Consider the following 20,358-nt stretch of genomic DNA (forward strand, 5'->3'; position numbering starts at 1 on the left):
TATATTCTATCTCCATTCCAAATTACAGCCAAATCCGTCCAGTGGTTTTTGCGTGAAGGAGTAACAAACATACACCCACACACACACACATACAAACTTTCGCCTTTATAATATTAGTGTGAAGTGTGATTACGCTGTCTATTGTCTGTATAAAGTTACCTCTTTGGTACGTAAGCATTACATTTATACTACAAAATCACACTAATATTATAAAGGCGAAAGTTGGTGTGTATGTGCGTGTGTGTATGTTTGTTACTCTTTCACGCAAAAACTACTGGACAAATTTGGCTGAAAGGAATGAAAGTAGATTATACCCTGGATTAACACATGGGCTACTTTCTATCCCGGAAAATCAATGAGTTCCCTCGGGATAAAAACTACAGCGTTCATTAAAGCACCCAAAGGCCCTACATAACCTAACAAGGAGCCCTGTTTACGGGAGCCCTAGCGATGTACATAAGATAGCCAGGACGGTTTGTCATGTTAGGCGCCGTCGGCTAACAAGCGTCAAGCGCAAAGGTCACCTCGCCGTGGGAATGCATGCCAATTACATAAGGTCACGGGTTATCGACGACAAACATGCCGCGATACAAGGACCAACAGTTTACACCACGCTGGACAGTCCGTGAAAGCGTAGCGTAGTCCAGGCCTTCATCCACGGTAGGTACCTACTATGGAATTTATTGCCTACTAGATTACATCAGATACGGGACAAAAAGTTGCCTATGTCAATTTCCGGGATGTAGGTACCAAATTTCGTATTATTTGTTTAATTGGATGGGCCCCTATGTATCTTGTGGGAACTCAATTTTCCGGGATAAAAAGTAGTCAATGTCCGTCCTCGCGATGTAAGCACCGAACATCAGAATCGGTTAAACTGTTGGGCAGTGAAAAGCGAGCAGACCCATTTTCGTATCTATCCTCCTCCTTTTTTGAAGTCGGTTAAAAATTACAAAGAGTAAGAATACAGGATACACAAAACAAAGGGCGACCTTATCACCAAAGTGATCTCTTTCAGACAACCCAGAAATAGTACCCAATTTGAATAAATGACTTTGATTTTGACTTTGACTTGATGAATACACTAGTACTGTCCCACATAATACAAACGCGTGGTCGTCGCCCAATCTCGGCGATCACGACTTTCCGTCGGCGATCTACAAAGTAATTGCGATGCGGTGCGCGGTAATGCAAGGATGCATAGGGCTGTCAGCTTGATACTTTTACTGGCTAACTATATAGAATTCCCAATAGTACCCATGGACCTATCTATACCCTACTACTTTCGCATTAGTAAGTAATATTAAAAAGGATTATTTATTAGTTATCAATAATATTATGCAATGAAAATAAACGTGTGCCTGCCCTAAAAAATGGAAGTGGTCCGTAATAAATGAATTTGTTTATCCTCTAATGAACTTGCACTTCATTTTGTACGCTCGTGTACTCAATAATTGTACAACCGACGACCAATATGAGTACCTATACATTTAAAAATAAACGATCCATACTATTATTATAAATGCGAAAGTGTGCCTGTCTGTCTGCTAGCTTTTCACGGCCCAACAGTTGAACCGATTTTGATGAATAGGCTGCTTTTTAACCCGGAAAATCAAAGAGTTCCCACGAGATTTAAAAAAAACCTAAATACACGCGGACGATGTCGTGGGCATCATCTAGTCACACTAATATTATAAAAGCGAAAGTTTGTATGTGTGTGTGTGTGTGTGTGTATGTGTGTGTGTGTGTATGTTTGTTACTCCTTCACGCAAAAACCACTGGACGGATTTGGCTGAAATTCAGAATGGAGATAGATAATATCCTGGATTAGCACATAGGCTACTTTTTATCCCGGAAAATCAAAGAGTTCCCACGGGATTTCGAAAAACCTAAATCCACGCGGACGAAGTCGCGGGCATCATCTACTATTTAATAATTGCACTCAGGTAGGTATTATAATGGTTATAATGGAATTGACAAAAATATAGGTAGGTATAGTCCGCGACAGGTCGAGATGGCAATTTGGATTTGAAGCGGGAGGACTCCCCGCATACCCGTACGTCACCCGCGCTATCCCGCTTCGGGTTTGCACGGGGGCTGTGCGGGTGTGCGGGGCGTCTCCACCTCGATTGCCATCTCGATATGTCGCGTATTGTTTATAATAGCGGCTTCTAACTCCGATATCAAATGAGCAATATAGCGATAGTTACTTGTTTACCATTTATTATAAAAACAAAAGAATAAGAACTCAATGTGAAAGGTGAAAGGTTAATATACTGTACTCTTCTGAGTGTTTGTTGATATTTCGTCTCAGCTGCCAGTTGCGATGGTGGTGTAATGGTCAGCATAGTTGCCTTCCAAGCAGTTGATCCGGGTTCGATTCCCGGCCATCGCACACTTTTTACTTTTTATTTTTATTTGTTACCGAATTATTCTTTGTAATTATTTTATTTATTTTATATTCTTTTATTGTTATCCAATAATTTTATTATGAAAATAATTTGATTAAACATTTTACATTTTCCATGTATTTACTAGTTGTACCTTCTATGATATAATTGAATCAGCTGATTGTGACTAAAATGTTCTTTTCTTTAATCTCGAGCTAATTGTGGACGTGCCTATAAATCAACTCTCTACCAGACTAACCAGCCCGACTTTGTCCATCTGTAGATATTAGGGGTTAGATTCAGACACTAGAAAAAATATTATACATGGAAATAAAATTAGTACTTTTCAAAAATTATGCTAGGTTTGACGTTTTTCATGTTTTTTTTTGTTTATGAGCCGGGTTTTTGCTTTTGCTTTACTCTATCGGTTTTTGGCATTGTGGCTTCCAGGTCTAAACGTTTCGTTTTATCGCCTTTCTCCTCGACCTCATTCATGAAATATATCAATCCTTTTCTGTTAGAGCAATTTTCAGATTCTAAAATATCTAAAAAATCAGATTTTAAAATAGCACGTGAAATATCTTCGTCTACCTTGTCATTGTCTGATTTGGTCGAAATTCCGATATTGTAGTATAAATATTAATAAGTAAAAGGAATCCGCCAATAAGTCGGTTGACCCTGAAAATAAAATTATGGAATTTTCGCGTAGTATAGTGGCATCACGTTGACGATACTACATGCTACCAGATGGTACGAATAGCACAATAATTATACTACGAAATCCAATCCTGAACAGGTTAGCAGCTGTTGGACCGCCATCAGCATGTTTGTAGATGGCTCTGCCAACAATCTATAACAGATCCTTCAACATATCGACACACATTGTAGTAGCTAACTTCATTTCCTGTTTCCACTCACCTCGCACCGCCTGCTAAAGCGACTGACAGAGTTTGACATACAATATTGAACACATGTTGTAACAATATAAAGAGAGATACATAACCTTGCTTGGTTTACAATAAAATATGAGTAATCGTCCCGAGAGTTAGCTATTAAATTGGAAAACCGGTCAAGTGCGAGACGGGCCTCCTTCTTTTACGGTTCCGTACATAATTATTAAGAGGGGTCTCTCCGTCACTCGCTCCATGCAAACATAGTTCGTCTCTTATTGGAATACTATCCAATTATACTCAATGGAATTTTGTAGAAACGTTCCAGGAACTAGTATCTATGCCTGTGGTTTTCCAGATTTGCGTTAAAATATTCGGTTTCAAAGTTAAGCGGTCTTAAAATTCACATACAAATCTTTGAACCCCTGTAATTTTAAAACTACACATTTTTAGAAAAATCTAAAACACCACAGGCATATATATTAGTTTCAAGAGAGTCTGCGAAATTTCATGAACTTTGGTTGCTTAATATTCAAATGAAATTGGGACTACGATTGTATGGAGTAAGTGACGGAGAGAGCCCTGTTAACATGATAATTTGAAACGACACGACACGCGCACAGACAAATAGACAGACTGCAGAGTGACATAAATAAGGCCTCGTTTTTACCCTTTCGGTACGGAACCCTAAAATCCTGAGTACGTAAATCGAAGAGTAAACGTTAGAGATATAAATCAAAATATCTTTTTTATTTATTTCTTTTTTCTTTTCGATAGTCTAGTTTGAAATTTTGATGGCACGCCACAGAAGTTGAATTTCTCAATTCAACTTCTGAAAATGAAAACTCATTCATTCATTCAACAGGAACTCATGAAAATGAAAATCACTACTCAAAAACTGGTACAAAAACGAAAATTAACGGTTTACAATGAGAAGGAAAAACATTATTGTATATGAATAAATAAATAATCTGTGAGAATTTCCAGCTCCAGCTTTACTCATATAAATCACAAATGGGCATCCAGTTATTAATAACACCAGGAAGTGCCCGCTTCAATTAAACTCACTTGTCCGACGACAAACAGGCGTACCTACACTGCCTGCCAGCCGGCGAACACGGAATAGCCAAATACGGCGAGCTATGATCAACTAATGGTCATAATCATCAAGATTCCGTCCCAAGGCAATGCCAATACGCGCCCTAAATGGCCACGGTGTCATACCTCGAGCCTCGAGGCTGTTCGAGTTCCGTCAAAGCCTTTTACCAGAATTTGATGGGAGAATCAGATCGCCTTCACGATTAACTGATGATTAATAAGTATGCTTAACTATACTAGAACATTACGAGATCATACGTACATCTTTAAGATTACGTGATATTCATTCCGAAACTGAAAAAACCGGTCAAGTGCGAGTCAGACTCGCGCACTCAGGGTTCCGTACTCGGGTATTTTTTCCGACATTTTGCACGATAAATCAAATTTACAGATTTTTATTTATTTTTATGTAAAATCTGTTTTAGAATGTACAGGTAAAGCCCTTTCATATGATACCCAACGTGGTATAGTTATCTTACTTTGAAAATTGAAACACAACACATTTTAATTTTTTTTTAATGATGTCACCACAAATTCGCGATTTTCAGATTTATTCCTGTACTTGTGCTATAAGACCTACCTACCTGCCTAATTTCATAATTCTAGGTCAACGGGAAGTACTCTATAGATTTTCTTGACAGACACGACGGACGGACGGACGGACAGACAGACATACAGACAGACAGACAACAAAGTGATCCTATAAGGGTTCCGTTTTTCCTTTTGAGGTACGGAACCCTTTCTCCTAATATATATAGCGAATAGGCATCTTCTAGGTAAACGCGTCCCATCTTAGGCCACATCACCACTTTCCATCAGGTGTGGTTGTTGTTAAGCGCTTACCTATAGTGAATAAAAAAAAAAATAGGTAAGTGTATCATGAAATCAGTGTGGCATAACACAGTCTCATCTATTATTTAATAATGTGGATTACTACATTTATTACATTACTTTTTCGAAACAAGTGAACCAAAAGATTCCCACGACTTAATTCACGTAACATTACTTAATTTGTGAAAATCATGCTCTCTGAGAATCGACATAATTTTGCATGACAAAATGCGTGACCGATAGTTTCTTTTGTGGTTCAAATGTTACTTCGTTGTACTATACGTTTAACTCTTTATTTTCATTTGGTTACTCACATTACTGATTTATGAAATTCAACTCTTTACCGATACCTAAGTAACATGGAAGTCTTACATTTTTCAGAGTTTTACAGATTCTTTTACATTTAAATCTATCTTTCTTTAGCTGAATAGTTAAAAAGCATAGAAATCTCAGAAAAGTTCTCAGAGAAAAACAGATACCTAGCGACGTATTTTGCCGGGATTTTCATATAGCCTCGATAGCTCAATGGTTAAAGGAGCGGACTGAAAACCGAAAGGTCGCCGGTTCAAACCCCACCCGTTGCACTATTGTCATACCTACTCCTAGCGCAAGCTTTAGTCTTAATTGGAGGGGAAAGGGGAATATTAGTCAGCATTATAAACTTGGCTAATATTCTTATCTAAAAAAAATAATTTCGACGTCCTAAAGTTTCTATTTTCACTTCACTTTCATTGTTAGTTAGTAAGAACTAAGAACGTCCTTCCGTGCATAGAGTTCTACTTAGACAAAATGGCGCTCAGTGGCGTGCAACTCATAAAGGCATATAAGTAGTGAATACCTTGTTATTTCCATTCGCTCATATGACTATTTCCACTCGATATTCGCATACAATTATTTCTATCCATTTTCTACCACTTGTTTACCGATAAAGTAAGTGAAGGAAAAAATTGGCAAAAGTTTAATTTTTGAATTGTTGTTACTTATTAAAATTAAAATTTCATTACTCGTAAATTACAACCATTTTAACATTAGTTCAGTTTTTACATCCATCGGCACTCCTAGCTCTATTCAGATACAAGTTAGCCCTTGACTGCAATCTAATCTGGTGGTAAGTGATGATGCAATCTAAGATGGAAGCGGGCTAACCTGGAACGGATATGGCAGGTTTCATTAAACCCATACTCCTTTGGTTTCTATACGGCATCGTACCAGAACGCTAAATCGCTTGGCGGCAGCGTTTTGCCGGAAGGGTGGTAAGTGGTAACTAACCTCCCACCAGACCAGACCAGAAATTTAGAAAATTCCAAACCCCTGTCGGGAATCGAACCCGGAAACTTCCACATACCACAGAGTTTACCACTGCGCCAGGAGGTCGTCGAACATTTAACATTAGCTGTTGATGACGCGATCTTTTTGCCGATGATCCCAAAATCGCTCAACGCCCCTAACGAATTTTGTAAGTACCTACTCTACTACCTATTTCAAAATATATTGCAATAGAATTTATTGGTCTACTATTATGTCAGATCTTATTTTATGTTTAATGAGCCGACCATTCCTTTTATCTACCATAGAAGCCGCGCCATCACCATGGTCGACTCAAGCACGATGCCAGCCCATTTTTATCCTTCTTAGAAATATCAACAGGATTATTTAATTCTGCATCCGGGTATCTTGGCAGGCTCGCGGCCTGAGAAACGACGTCGTTTATTAAATTAACTTCTTGCCTCATATTTTAATCATGAGCCTTACATTTCTAGGATTCCGCACCTCGAAAGGAATAAAGGAACCCTTATAGGATCACTTCGTTGTCTGTCTGTCTGTCGTCAAGAAAACCTATAGGGTACTTCCCCTTGACCTAGATTCGTAAAATTTGGCAGGTGGGTAAGTCTTATAGCACAAATAAATGAAAAAAATCCGAGAACCGTGAATTTGTGGTGACATTACGAAAAAATTAAAATGTGTTCATGAACAAATAATAGTATTTTCAACATTCAAAGTAAGATTACACTATACCAAATGGTATATCATATGATTGGCTATAGCTGTACATTTAAAAACAGATTTTTATTTATTTTTATGCATAACACTTTTTTATTTATCGTGCAAAATTTCGAAAAAATACGACTGTAGTACGGCACCCTCGGTGCGCGAGTGTGACTCGCACTTGAGCGGTTTTTAACGAAGATAAGACCTACGCTGACTATCTGTGCGGCGAGATAAGTAAATTGGAATGACAAATGGCCGATTCGTGTACAAAATTGTTTTTGCGCATTCATTTAATGGACGATAAGGCCAAAAACGGCTAAATAAATTCAGATTATTCGACGTCGTTTAATTCGTTTCATTCATCACCATGAAGTCACATTAAAGGGTATTCTTCCGCGTCTCCCGGGTTATCGGCGTCGTAAATCTGTTGACAGTGTGAATGAGTCAGTCACCCCTGGTAGTAGGAAGGCTTGCGACCTTGCGTGTCAGTGGTCCGGCCTCGAATGACACGGGGCGGCGCGCTCCAGCCCATATATGGAAGATCTCGCGCCTGCGCACGCTCGATAGCTTCCAGGTCACGTGGTACATTAATTGCATCTAAATTTTCACATTTATTGCCGTCAAGTGTAAAATATAAGGAAATTGTTTACGTGCCTGCTCGTGCCCTTGTCACATACATTTTATATAAGCTGATATAAGCAGAGATAATATCATCCAAATATTAAATAATACTTTAAAATGCCTAATTGCTCTAGATTTGAGTTAGTATAATGAGTTTAAAAGAGGAACATGGACCATGGAACATGGATCATTGGAAAGTATTCCATATTCCATTCTCCAAGTATATGAAAAGATCCTTATGATAGGTATCTGTATAAAAGGAATGAGCAAACCAAGTGGTTTGATTCGGAGTAAAATTATTTCTAGTGTGTTGGAAAAATACAAAAGGTCAAAAAGATGGAAGCAAGTATAAAAAAAAACACATGTTTTGCAAAGTTTTAGACGGCTCAAAACAGCTTTTTACGTTCTATGTCCCTCGAGATGCTAAAGAGGTCAATGAACTTTAATACGCCAGGTAAATATAACAAAATCGTTCATGGTCGAAATGTGTTTATTTAGCGTTAAAAATAAAGGCGATCGATAACAACAACAATGAGTTTAGATCCAAAGATACGAGAGAACAATACATAAACCATTAGATGCCCATGAGACTTGACAAGATTGACATCTTAGAAATCTTTACAATGATTTATTTGATGTCCAATTTGTGGTATCTACCATTTGTAATCATTGTCCAGATTTAATGCGATCTTGAATCTTGCTACTCGAATTTGCAAGGATGCCAATAGATTTTCATCTTTTGTTGTAATCCTATTTTGATCAGTATCATCATTATAATCGTACAATACACCATACACTTTTGTGGTGGGCTGGAAGCTGCAAAACAAGAGAACTTTTTTAACGTTTTGCCAAAAAGTCTAAATTTAAAAAAAAAGAATGCACTCACTGCCTCCAAATTATTGAACCTAGGAAGTTCGGATTTAGCACACAGGTTCCCTTATTAATGTTAACAAGGAATAAGTTTTTGAAATTCCCACGGGATAGGGAACATAGGGGGATTTATATTTTTGTCAAGCAAAGCTGCTTACGGTCGGTCAACTGTGATAATTATTATTATAAAATGTTTCAATGGAGTGCCATTATGATAGATGTCCTAAAGTGAACTTGTATGTTATTACTTATATTGGAGTAAGTAAAGCAATTATTTGTGCTAGAAACACGATTGAATTTCTGTTTTGTGCTGATACTAAGTTTTGATAGAGAATTTGTATTATCTAGTGTAGATGTTGGAAAACTGACTGCAACTAGGGAAACTTGGTGATTTAGAAAACCTACCATATTTGCAAGAAGTCACTTTATGAAGAACACTTTGTATTTGATCTTGAAATGTACTTTAATAAGGAGTATAAACAAACACATAAACATGTGCACAATGATGATGCACCTTATTAAAGCTATTAAGAAGGCAACGAACGTGTATTAAGTGGAGGCTAGTGATAAGATCACTTGCGAAGATCAGCTTCCTCGACGCGAGGTGCCAGTGCACTTTATTTAATTGTCCTTTATTAATTATTGATACTGATACCGCTGTAATGTTAACAGGTTTTATTTTGGGACGAGACACGTCTAGACTACGGAATGTAAAATGTTGTTGTTGTGGTTAACTACAACATTTTAGTTTTAATTGTAGGAAAATTTTATAGACATTTGGAAGTTTACTTTCTGATACTATTTGAACAACAAATTTTGGGCTGTTGGATGAGAAAGTATCTCCTTTTAATTCCAGAGTCGACGTCTTAACTCCATAGACCAAAGTGACGTTCCCGCAGAATTTTTTTATGTCTAGGAAATAGGCTTATCGAATGACACCTAAATTTTGATAATAAGGATCGGTCTAGCCATGTTTCATTTGATGCGGGTTCGATGTTAGTATATTGATATTCGTTTTTAGGGTTCCGTGTCACCAGAAAAAATTGGTGCCCTTGTAGGATCACTTTGTTGTCTGTCTGTCTGTCGTGTCTGTCATCACCCGTCAAGGGAAATAAAACCTGTAGTGTAATTCGCGTTCTAGAATAATGTGGAAGGTAGCACTGTCATAGCACAAGAAAAATCCGAAAACAGTGAATTTGTGGTTACTTCATGAAAGTTTTTTTTCTTGTACGATGGCACGGAACCCCTCATGTGTGAGTCCGACTCACACTTGGCCGGTTCTTTCTCCTATAAACGAGTTATTTATTTGGCAGCGATCGATTGCCCTTGAACCGATGCGACCCGGCAGGTTTCGGCAGTTTCGGTTGTCGAACTCGGTTGCGTGCAATACTTGATTTCAGGACAGCTTTTACACTTTCTCGTTAAGATAAGAAGCTTTGATGTGAAATAGCTATGTATGTATGTATGTGGATACTTTATTGCACCACAAAACACAAATGACAGGTTACAAAAAAGAAAACTTAAAAAAAAGCTTATGCTTTGTATTTTTTCGAGTTTTTACTTTTTCTCGGTTGTTCTTTCAAGTGGATGTTTTGCGTTTTACAGGATTTCCGATAAATGTATCTGGCTGCTAGTAACTTAAAATCAAAAAGTATTAAATAGTCTTTCCAAAATTTTAAATTATGCAAAGGCATCTGAAATTAAAAAAGCGACAAAATCAAAAAATCATAAAAGAGAAGTTATTGTAGAAATAAAACTGCTCTATGCCTCGTACTTCGGGATGCAAGTTGCCGTCTTCTGGAATACCAAAATTGGTCAAATGGAGGTAAATGACAGGCAGATAAACATATTGATAGATAGACAGACAGATACACTTATGAATTTATTATTTACATAGTATGAACATGCAAGGCGGAGGGCTGTTTATGTGGGTGTTGTTTTCTAAAGGCCCTTGTCCAAACAGTGGATGCAAATCGGATGGCAGACTGTTAAAGAGATTTCCTCCAAGCTATGCAATATTAGCGAAATAATTTTAATGTATCGGGACATCATAAAACTTCTATTTAAACAAACAAGAAACAATTATCTAAAGAAGAAGTTGATATAACAATGTGTGACTGAGACAAATCGTGACAACAGAATGTAAACGGTAGCCGATTTCGCACAGTTAATTAATTTCGATGAAATGTCGTTTTACACTTACGATATAATATTTCGATATCGACGCGACGGCGCGGGCGCACGGTAGCTGGGTTTGATTTATCATCCGGTATTATATTTATTAATATGTAATTTATTGCCGGTTGTGTTAAATTCTTTAAATAAATACCTACTTCCTGATAAAGGTAAGCAGGTTTTACGAGTGTAGGTACTAAGTACTACCTAAGTAGAATGACTTACAATAATATATTAAAGTAGATACAAGTGTAAATTAAAAACTTATAACACCCCCGACAAGTAAAGGTAACAGTAACTAGAAAAGAGCTAATAACTTTCAAACGGCTGAACCGATTTTCTTGCATTATAGCTAAGAACACTCTCGATCAAGCCAGCTTCCAAACAAAAAAAACTAAATTAAAATCGGTTCATTAGTTTAGGAGCTACCATGCCACAGACAGATACACAGATACACACATCAAACTTATAACACCCCTCTTTTTGGGTCGGGGGTTAAAAATGGTATCTGATTTTTTGGCTAGTTCGAATATCTGACTAAGTTGACTAGCCTGGGTGCCTGGTGCACTTCGACCGCCCGTTGTGCCAGATCCTTTTTTCCACGGACATGCAAACTGTGGAATCAACTCCCATCGGCGGTGTTTCCACTAGATTACAACATCGGGTTATTCAAGGGGCGGACCAACAAAGGCTCCTGAAAGGCCCGGCAACCTTCAACGCATCGGCGGTGTCTCTGGTGGCTTGATTTCGACTGCCCCGCCATAAATATTGTACCCCAAAAGCTTTCATGGGTTTGAAAATTGTTGAGGGATTTTGAGGAATTGGATCCAAATAACTCAAAGTCCTTTGGACTCATTTGCATTGTTTTTATGGGTAGTTTTCAAAAGACATTATAAACCCGGACTTTTTGATAAATAAATCGAAAATCAATGCCACAGAGTTCATCGTATTTTGTTAATTCAAAACTCAATTATTTTGAATTGATACTACAGTTTTTGTTTCATTAAATCATATTTTGTTTACCATCCAGCCGTAATCTGTAGCCAATCGATTTGCCTTCGTTTCGCTAAATTGCTCCTCGCTAAACGCTTCGTGAGGTTTTACAGCTGACCTTGAGGTGGGTTTAGCGGTTTAGATAATTCGATCCAGGTATAATTTCATACCAATTTCACACCTGAGAATCTATTAAAGATTCATGAACTAATAAGTAATGTTTTTTAAACTTTAATTTTCCAGGTAATATTATAATGTGAGGAACGTGTAACAGAGGATTGCGTTCATCTCAGAATTTTTAAAATAAAAAATAGCGAGCAAATGAGTAGACGAGACACCTGACGTTAAGTGATTACCGCCACCCATGAACATGAGAAAGAAGACTTCAGGCAATAGTAGGTACACCACACTGCCCAAGGGTGGAATGCAGATTGTAGACTCCACAGGCCCTCACAGTGCAAGCAAGTTCCTCAAGATATTTTCCTTCTCCACTATATTGGAAACGGAAAATATCTTGAGGAGCAATTGGATCTATAAAAAAATACTTAAAATAACGCGCACACGATAAATTAATTGTCTTACCCATTTCTAAATAATTAGATCTACGCTTATTATTTAAAGGTGAAAGAACAATCTATGTTATGTTTGAACAAGTGTAAATAAAAATTTATAACACCCCCGACAAGTGAAGGTTACAGCAACTGGAAAAAAGCTGATAACTTTCAAACGGCTGAACCGATTTTCTTGGATTATAGCTAAGAACACTCTCGATCAAGCCACCATTCATACAAAAAAAACTAAATTAAAATCGGTTCATTAACTTAGGAGCTACGATGCCACAGACAGATACACAGATACACACGTCAAACTTATAACACCCCTCTTTTGGGTCGGGGGTTAAAAAACATAAAGAGTTCCATAACATCCTCAAAAATATCCTATAGGTATACGTTAAGTGGCGTAGGACAGGCACGAGACATCTTCTAGCGTCAGAGACCAATATTTTCTTTCACTTTTCTTCGAGTCACTCTCACTAACTCAGTGAAATAAGTCAACATCTTTAATTTACAAGCATTAAAGTCAAGTATGAAAACTTGCTCATAATTTTAGCGCCAAACAAAATGCTGAAAAATACATGTTAAGCTTAAAGCTCTTCAAAACAAGTCCAGGAAACACTAAGCATGCCATTCCTTTCATTCCTTTCGCGAAAACATCCTTTGTGCTGCCTCCTAAAGAAACATTCGGAGCAAAAGAGACGGCTGTTGTTAGTCAAACATATGCAAAACTTTGTTATGCTGAAGAGTCTGCAAGATCTCCGCTTAAATAAACATGCTTGGCGAACAAAACGTAAAGCATACGTAAAGAACAGCATTTATCGTTTTAGTTGCGTCCACACAATTTGACTGATTTTGAAAGATTTTTGAAATTCAACCCATAAGAGGGCTCTCTCCGTCACTCGTTTCATACAATCGTAGTTCCAATTTCATTTGAATATTAAGCAACCAAAGTCCATGAAATTTTGCAGACATATTCTAGAAACTAATATCTATGTCTGTGGTTTTCCAGATTTCTGTTAAAATATTCGGTTTCAAAGTTACGCGGTCTTAAAAAATTTCATACAAATCTTTGAGCCCCTGTAATTTTAAAACTACATATTTTTAGAAAAATCTAAAACACCACAGACACAGATTTAAGTTTCTAGAATATGTCTGCGAAATTTCATGGACTTTGGTTGCTTAATATTCAAATGAAATTGGAACTACGATTGTATGAAACGAGTGACGGAGAGAGCCCTGTTAAGGGGGTAAAATATGGGTTTGAAAGAATAGTTCACGCGGGCGAAGTTGCGGTCATAAGCTAGTAGAGATAATAATAAGCACAAACCTGTCGCGTCAGCCTTCCTGGTGGTAAAATACGGCATTAATTTAATATGCACGATACGCAATAGATTAATCGCGATTATAAACAATATATAATTATTGTAATCGATGTTGGACGCGTATTTGTGACGCGAGCTGGCGCCGGCGTATGCTTGCAATTGAAATATAAAGTAGGTAATGTAGCCTGGTATATCATTATTTTGCGACTTCATCTCCACTTTGTAATATATTACTTATTATGTTTAAGTTTTAAAGTTCAATTATTATTATTTAAAAAATTGGTTGTCTGTAAAGTCGGTTTACTGACGATAGTTGAACGTGACAACAAAGGTCGATTGTGCTTCTTTGTCGCTCGTTCCGCGCTCTCGCTTGCACTTCAAGCCTTACATGGAACGCCTCAGAGCGAGGTAACGCCGCATGAGTCATGTTTTTTCGTGCGTGCAGCCGGCTCTATCGAATTATAAGACGTTGTCACGTCAAAAAAAGAATATTAGCCATGCTAATCATGACTACTACTCCCCTTTCCCCTCCAATTAAGCAAAAGCTTGTGCCAGGAGTGGGTACGACAATAGTGCAACGGGTGGGGTTTGAACCGCCGACCTTTCGGAATTCAGTCCGCTCCGCAACCGTTGAGCTATCGAGGCTCTGATTTCTGGTTTATTGAATACGTTTTAAGAGTGCTATCCAAGTCGAGCGTGAGAGCAAGCTATTGCAATCAATATTTATGGGCGGGACATATCAATAGCAAGACGGGAATGTGTAAATGTCACTTACGTAATTTTTTTTGCGAAATAATTAATATTTTTAACAAACTAAAGACATTTGAAATTATTATTAAGTAAGGCTGGCTTTAAATCCAATAGATTTGCAATTTTGTATTTTCTTACACGGTTTATTAACGCACGGAATTGTCTCATTTGGATTAAAATTGATATCTTTCTCAAGCGGCATAGCTTTCAAAATAAATGTGATTTTACAACACTTAAATACCTATTAATTAAAATATTAGAAAATCGTAAGAAAATGACAAAACAACACTTTTCGCATTAGATAATATAAAACAACAAAGTTATTCTACTCTTGTTGCAATTAATTGAATATTCAGCCGAGGTAATTGTATCTATTCTAGATTACTAGCCTGTTACCTGCTAGTTAGCGCATAATGTAGGTGCTCTATATAAAGACCTGCCATTATACTTAGTGATAATGAATCGAGGATATAATTTGTGGGGGCGGGGACCGTGATATGCGCTTGATCCATACTAATAGTATACCTAAATGCGAAAGTGTGTCTGTCTGTCTGATTTTGACGAAATTTGTTACAGAGTTAACTTTTATCCTGGGAATGGACATAGGCAACTTTTTATCCCGGAAAATCAAATAGTTCCCATGGGATCTTTAAAAACCGAAATCCACGCGGACGAAGTCGCGGGCATCCTCTAGTTTTCCGATATATTTGAGCTTTGGCAACATTTGAATAATAAAAAGAATTAATTTACACTCCGTTATTATACTCCGTTGAAATAAAGTAACAAATAACCCAGAATAAGGATGTCTAATACAACGTCTATCGTTTTTCCGAACTCTATGCCCTGCCCATTGCCACTTCAGCCGGTTACTCTGGTTCTCCTACCGATCTCCTCATCTTCTGATTTGACGTAGATAAACTCCAAGCATTTCTCTCTCTATCGCTCGCTGAGTGACTCTAAACTTTCTTATGAGGCCCATAGTTAGCGACCATCATTAAATAGCTGATACTTACTAGGATTTACCCATAGAATGATAACATAATTGATTACTGCCCCAAAAAGTATACTATTTCGGCCAAATTAGGGCGTTAATCAGTAGTCAGAGATCTATAGTGGAAAGTTGAAACGAAAAAAGTTCGTTAGAGTGTTACCAAGTTTGGTAGTTCATTACTCGTTGCTAATATGGCGTTAGCAAACGGCGGAGTGGCGCCATGACTTGAAAATTGATTACAAGTTTTTGTCTATGTTTTATCAGTTTATATCTCTATGGCCTAAAGGTATAAGTGTCGAAAGTACTATAGCGGCTAACTAAATGAAATTGTATCTCATGTTTTATTAAAGTTTCTCTGAGAATTATGTTAAGAGGGCTCTCTCCGTCACTCGTTTCATACAATCGTAGTTCCAATTTCATTTCAATATTAAGCAAGCAAAGTCCATGAAATTTTGCAGACATGTTCTAGAAACTAATATCTATGTCTGTGGTTTTCCAAATTTCTGTTAAAATATTCGGTTTCAAAGTTACGCGGTCTTAAAAATTCACATACAAATCTTTGATCTCCTGTAATTTTGAATCTACATATTTTTAGAAAAATCTAAAACACCACAGACACAGATATTAGTTTCTAGAATATGTCTGCAAAATTTCATGGACTTTGGTTTCTTAATATTCAAATGAAATTGGAACTACGATTGTATGTAACGAGTGACGGAGAGAGCCCTGTTAAAGTTTTGTTATTAACCGCGCGAATGGATAATAGTATTATATGGATGCAGTATGTACATGACTGGAATCAGAAATGCAATTTACTTAAGAAATTTAGAAAATATTAGTTCGATTTTAAAAGATGAAACTTTGTACTAGAAACTGTCAAGTAGATTACTACTTGGTATAATATCATGATGCTAATTTTGTACTTTTCTTGAAAACTCTACTAATTATAGAATTGCAATTAAATTCCTAACAATAACAACCCTGAAATAAAATATATCTTTCGTAACAACCCTGATATAGGTACAATCGAAGAAATCATTCGTATGTGAAATCTGTTGATTAGTTACTTAGCAACATGGTTGCTGAGTATCAGCACATTACAGATAGATTGATTATTATATCGATCGGTTTAAATATTCTTTCAAAATTCTTTTTTGTCTCCATACCTTAAAGAAATGTATAAAATAACAATCATCTAATTCAAACCATTTCTCTTGTTGCAGCACGCAAACGCCGTCCGCGAATCAGCGCGTCTGATCCTCGACTCCCCGGTCCCAGAATCCGAAGACGCCATGATCCTAGCCAAGGCTCTCCGCTCCAGACCAGCAGTCAACATGCTACCAGCCGCCAAAGCCGGCACTTTCTTCGCTAGAGACAACCTATCCAACTTTATCGACTGGTGCAGAAGGGCTCTGGGAATTCTCGAATGTCTGCTATTCGAAACCGACGATTTATGCTTGAGGAAAAATGAGAAACATGTCGTATTATGTCTTCTGGAGGTAGCCAGAAAAGGAGCTGTGCTTGGAATGCCTGCTCCTTTACTTGTTCAGATGGAAAAGCAAATAGAGAGAGAGTTAGCTGGAGAGGAATTGAGACCTGATGATTCAGCCCTTGGTCTAGTCCCGTCTGGACCTCAGCCGCAATTGGTGACAAATGATTTGAGGAGTTTGGATGAGAGAGTCAGGGATTTGGTGGCAAGATGCTCCTGTCCTACCCAGTTTCCGATGGTGCGAGTTTCGGAGGGGAAGTACAGAATTGGTGATACCAGGCTGCTGATTTTCGTTAGGGTAAGTGTTCTTTTTCAAATACATACCTACATTGAAAAACTAACTGACTCATTAGTCAAATATTTGTGCATGTTCCACTGCGGATAAAGAGATCCTGGGTTCAATTCTTGGTTCGGGCCAAAAATAGTTAGGTAGGTACTTACTAATATTTTTTTCTGATAAGAAATTCAACTAGCCCGGGCTAGTACTTAGAATTCGGAGTTAGGAAGGGATGTGGCACTCACATGCCTCGGAGAGTACGTAAAGCCGTCGCTCTTGCGTCTGATCTCTCTCCGGTCGTGTCGGATTTCCGTCCCATCGGGCTATGAGCTTGAGGGAATCAGTGCGTTTAGGTTATGATAACGTGAAATCAAAGACAAATAGGGCTAATTTATGGCTACCTGCACTAACCAGTGACGTTGAAGCTTCCACGTTTTGTTACAAGTTCCCTAATTTCAAAATCCCTCTTGTGTTATTCACTCAAAAAGCGTTTTCGATCTTTGAGATTAAGTTTTAAGTTTACGTAATTAATTACCACAATATCATCTTACAAATCTAACAATTCTGACTATCAAAAGGTGTTCAATAGTACCTACTTTGAATAAATAATTTTGATTTGATTTGAGCGTAACACATAGGTACATACTTTCCAAAATAAGTCTGCCAACCTTGCACAGATATCTCAGAAGTTGAATAGCTAATATGATTTTGAACATTGTTTTGAACATATTGTTCGCAATGTGTTGTTTATATGACAAGGTTCAATGATAGTCGCTAATGATGCGGCAATTATGCTAACAAGATGACTCATTTGTGGTAATTAGTTTCTGTTTATTTCTATGGAGTTGTCACGATTTTGCATATAGCAGTAAATTGTAATTTGTCGTCTTTGATTTGCCGATCAAAGTACTCATACTAATATAACAGCTTTTTATATAAGGTCATTGCAAGTTGCATTAAACGTTATCATGATACTGTGGTGACTGATTCTTCTACTATCTGCTATGCCTGTTTAGGTTGGATCTAATATCACAGAAATTAGTATAGACCTATATTACAACAATATACAGAAGTAGTATGTAATTGTAATAACTGTTATGATTTTCATTGATAGGAAATCATATTAATAACTATTTCGTAGGAAATGTTAATCAAATTTAATTGCGTTAATTTCCTAATTTACGTTTCAAATTAGGAAATCGCCAATTAATTTGATTAATTATTACTAAATCATCACGACTAGTAATTTCCTAGAAACAACATTAATGAAAGAGTACTCATTTAATCGATTGCAACTTCCAATATTAGGAGGTTCAATTCCGTGCGTATTTACCGTTAGGGTTACCCATATGAGGTACGTAGAAAATCCATTCCATTCCATCAGCCTGTATGCGTTCACTGCTGGACATAGGCCTTTCCAAGAGCGGGTCACCAAACACGGTCCTCCGCCTTCCTCATACACCCACCCCCCGCCACCTTCTCCAGGTCATCGGTCCAGCGGGCTGGAGGTCGTCCCACACTGCGCTTACCGGTACCCGGTCTCCACTCCAGAACACGTTTGCCCCATCGTCCATCGGTTCTACGACAGACATGACCTGCACATAGCCACTTCAGCCCGCTAATCCTTTGAGCTATGTCGGTCATTTTTTTTTCCATAGAGATTCGATTCTACCTAATTATACGTACATTAGACATACGAAAATAATGTTGGTGATTTTTTTTGATGCAAAGAATCTCGACCTAGGGACTATAATATAACTTTTTATAACTTCTAAGAAACATGTAAGAATTTTTACAACTATAAACAATTATTGAATCGAATGTAGTATGTAATTGTGACAAGTATATGATATAAAGGTGAACAGGAAGACAGACTGACATTGATGAATTACTTTATTTACTTAACTTGTTGTACTAGAATCTAGGATTGTGAGTTGGGAGTGAATCACTCGATTATGTCTAATTAGGTACTGGATAAACATAAACTGTAAACACGTTAGGTTTTGCATAGTAAAAGGATTCTTTACATCTGTTGAATGATGTTTTTAATGTTGTTTTTAAGATAAAATGGTCAAGAGCGAATACGGTAGTGTCCAACTTATCAAATCAGTAACTTTTTATCAAACGTCAAAGTCAAAACACGCGCCGAGCTTCTATGAAATACTGGATTGTGACGTCACAATGCGTGACATGCTTTTTTAGCTTAATCGATAATTTAAAATGGTTATTACACTTAAAACTAACAAAAGACGTGTTTTTAAAAATCTTGAAAGACCCTCTATTTAATAATCACTGTGAAATAGTTTATTTTTGACATAGGGAACATTCCTTTTGCCAGACACAAAAGGTTCTGATATAACATTATAGTGGAGTAAACGAAGCATTTTCGTCGGAAGTCCTCAGAAACAGCTCCGATTTTGATGATTTTTTTTTAAAATTATTGTTTTTTATACATTATTTAAAATCAGAAACGTTTTGAAGCGGGGAAATAATTTTTAGTATTTTTTTATCCATATGTGCGATATTTATACACGAAGTCCAGAAAAACGCTACTTTCTCTTTGAGAAGTTGTAGAGGAGGTCAAATGCTACAAATGACCTTTAAACACTTATGGGCGAAAACCGCCCGTTTTTGAGTTATTCATCGTTTTCAGAAAAATACGTATTTGTTTCTTTAAAAAAAAAATTAAGGCATATTGCCGACTTTTTATTTAATTTCTAAGTACTAGACATCTCAATTAATAATTCTGAATACTAAAATAAAAATAATCTTTGTAGGTTCCCCGGTTAGGGATCCAAGACTGTACCAGTTTCATAATTTCTATTAGGTTACTTTGCCAAAAATACTATTTTTTTCTAGAAGTTACAGAAATTTTTGGCCTGCAAATTATTTGCAAAGCTTTTACACATTCTCAGCTATCTAATGATGTACAAAATTTTAAAATAAGTTGAAAATTAGCTAAAAAAATGATAAAATAATAGCACAAGGGAGAAATTTCTTAACGCTTAAATCTTAAATAAATCGTTCCTATCGATCAATTGAGCTATCCCGTGGCCAATTTTATGATCAGACTTGACCAGATCGCATATTCACAGTAAACTGTTACCTCTTTCTA

At 37.0% G+C, this 20,358-nt stretch overlaps 1 protein-coding gene and 1 non-coding gene across 2 annotated transcripts in view; both read left to right on the plus strand.

Annotated features, from left to right (window-relative positions):
* Positions 1-20,358, plus strand: part of LOC123871316 (GAS2-like protein pickled eggs) — a 119,257-nt gene that overhangs the window by 88,047 nt on the left and 10,852 nt on the right. Inside the window, exon 3 of the mRNA XM_045915053.1 lies at positions 16,701-17,264. Coding sequence (XP_045771009.1) covers positions 16,701-17,264 — 564 coding nt within the window. The remainder of the gene's footprint in view (positions 1-16,700; positions 17,265-20,358) is intronic.
* Trnag-ucc lies at positions 2,324-2,395 on the plus strand. The gene has a single exon. It is a non-coding gene; the product is annotated as a tRNA-Gly (tRNA).

This window comes from Maniola jurtina, chromosome 13, assembly GCF_905333055.1.
Source record: "Maniola jurtina chromosome 13, ilManJurt1.1, whole genome shotgun sequence".
NCBI lineage: Eukaryota > Metazoa > Arthropoda > Insecta > Lepidoptera > Nymphalidae > Maniola > Maniola jurtina.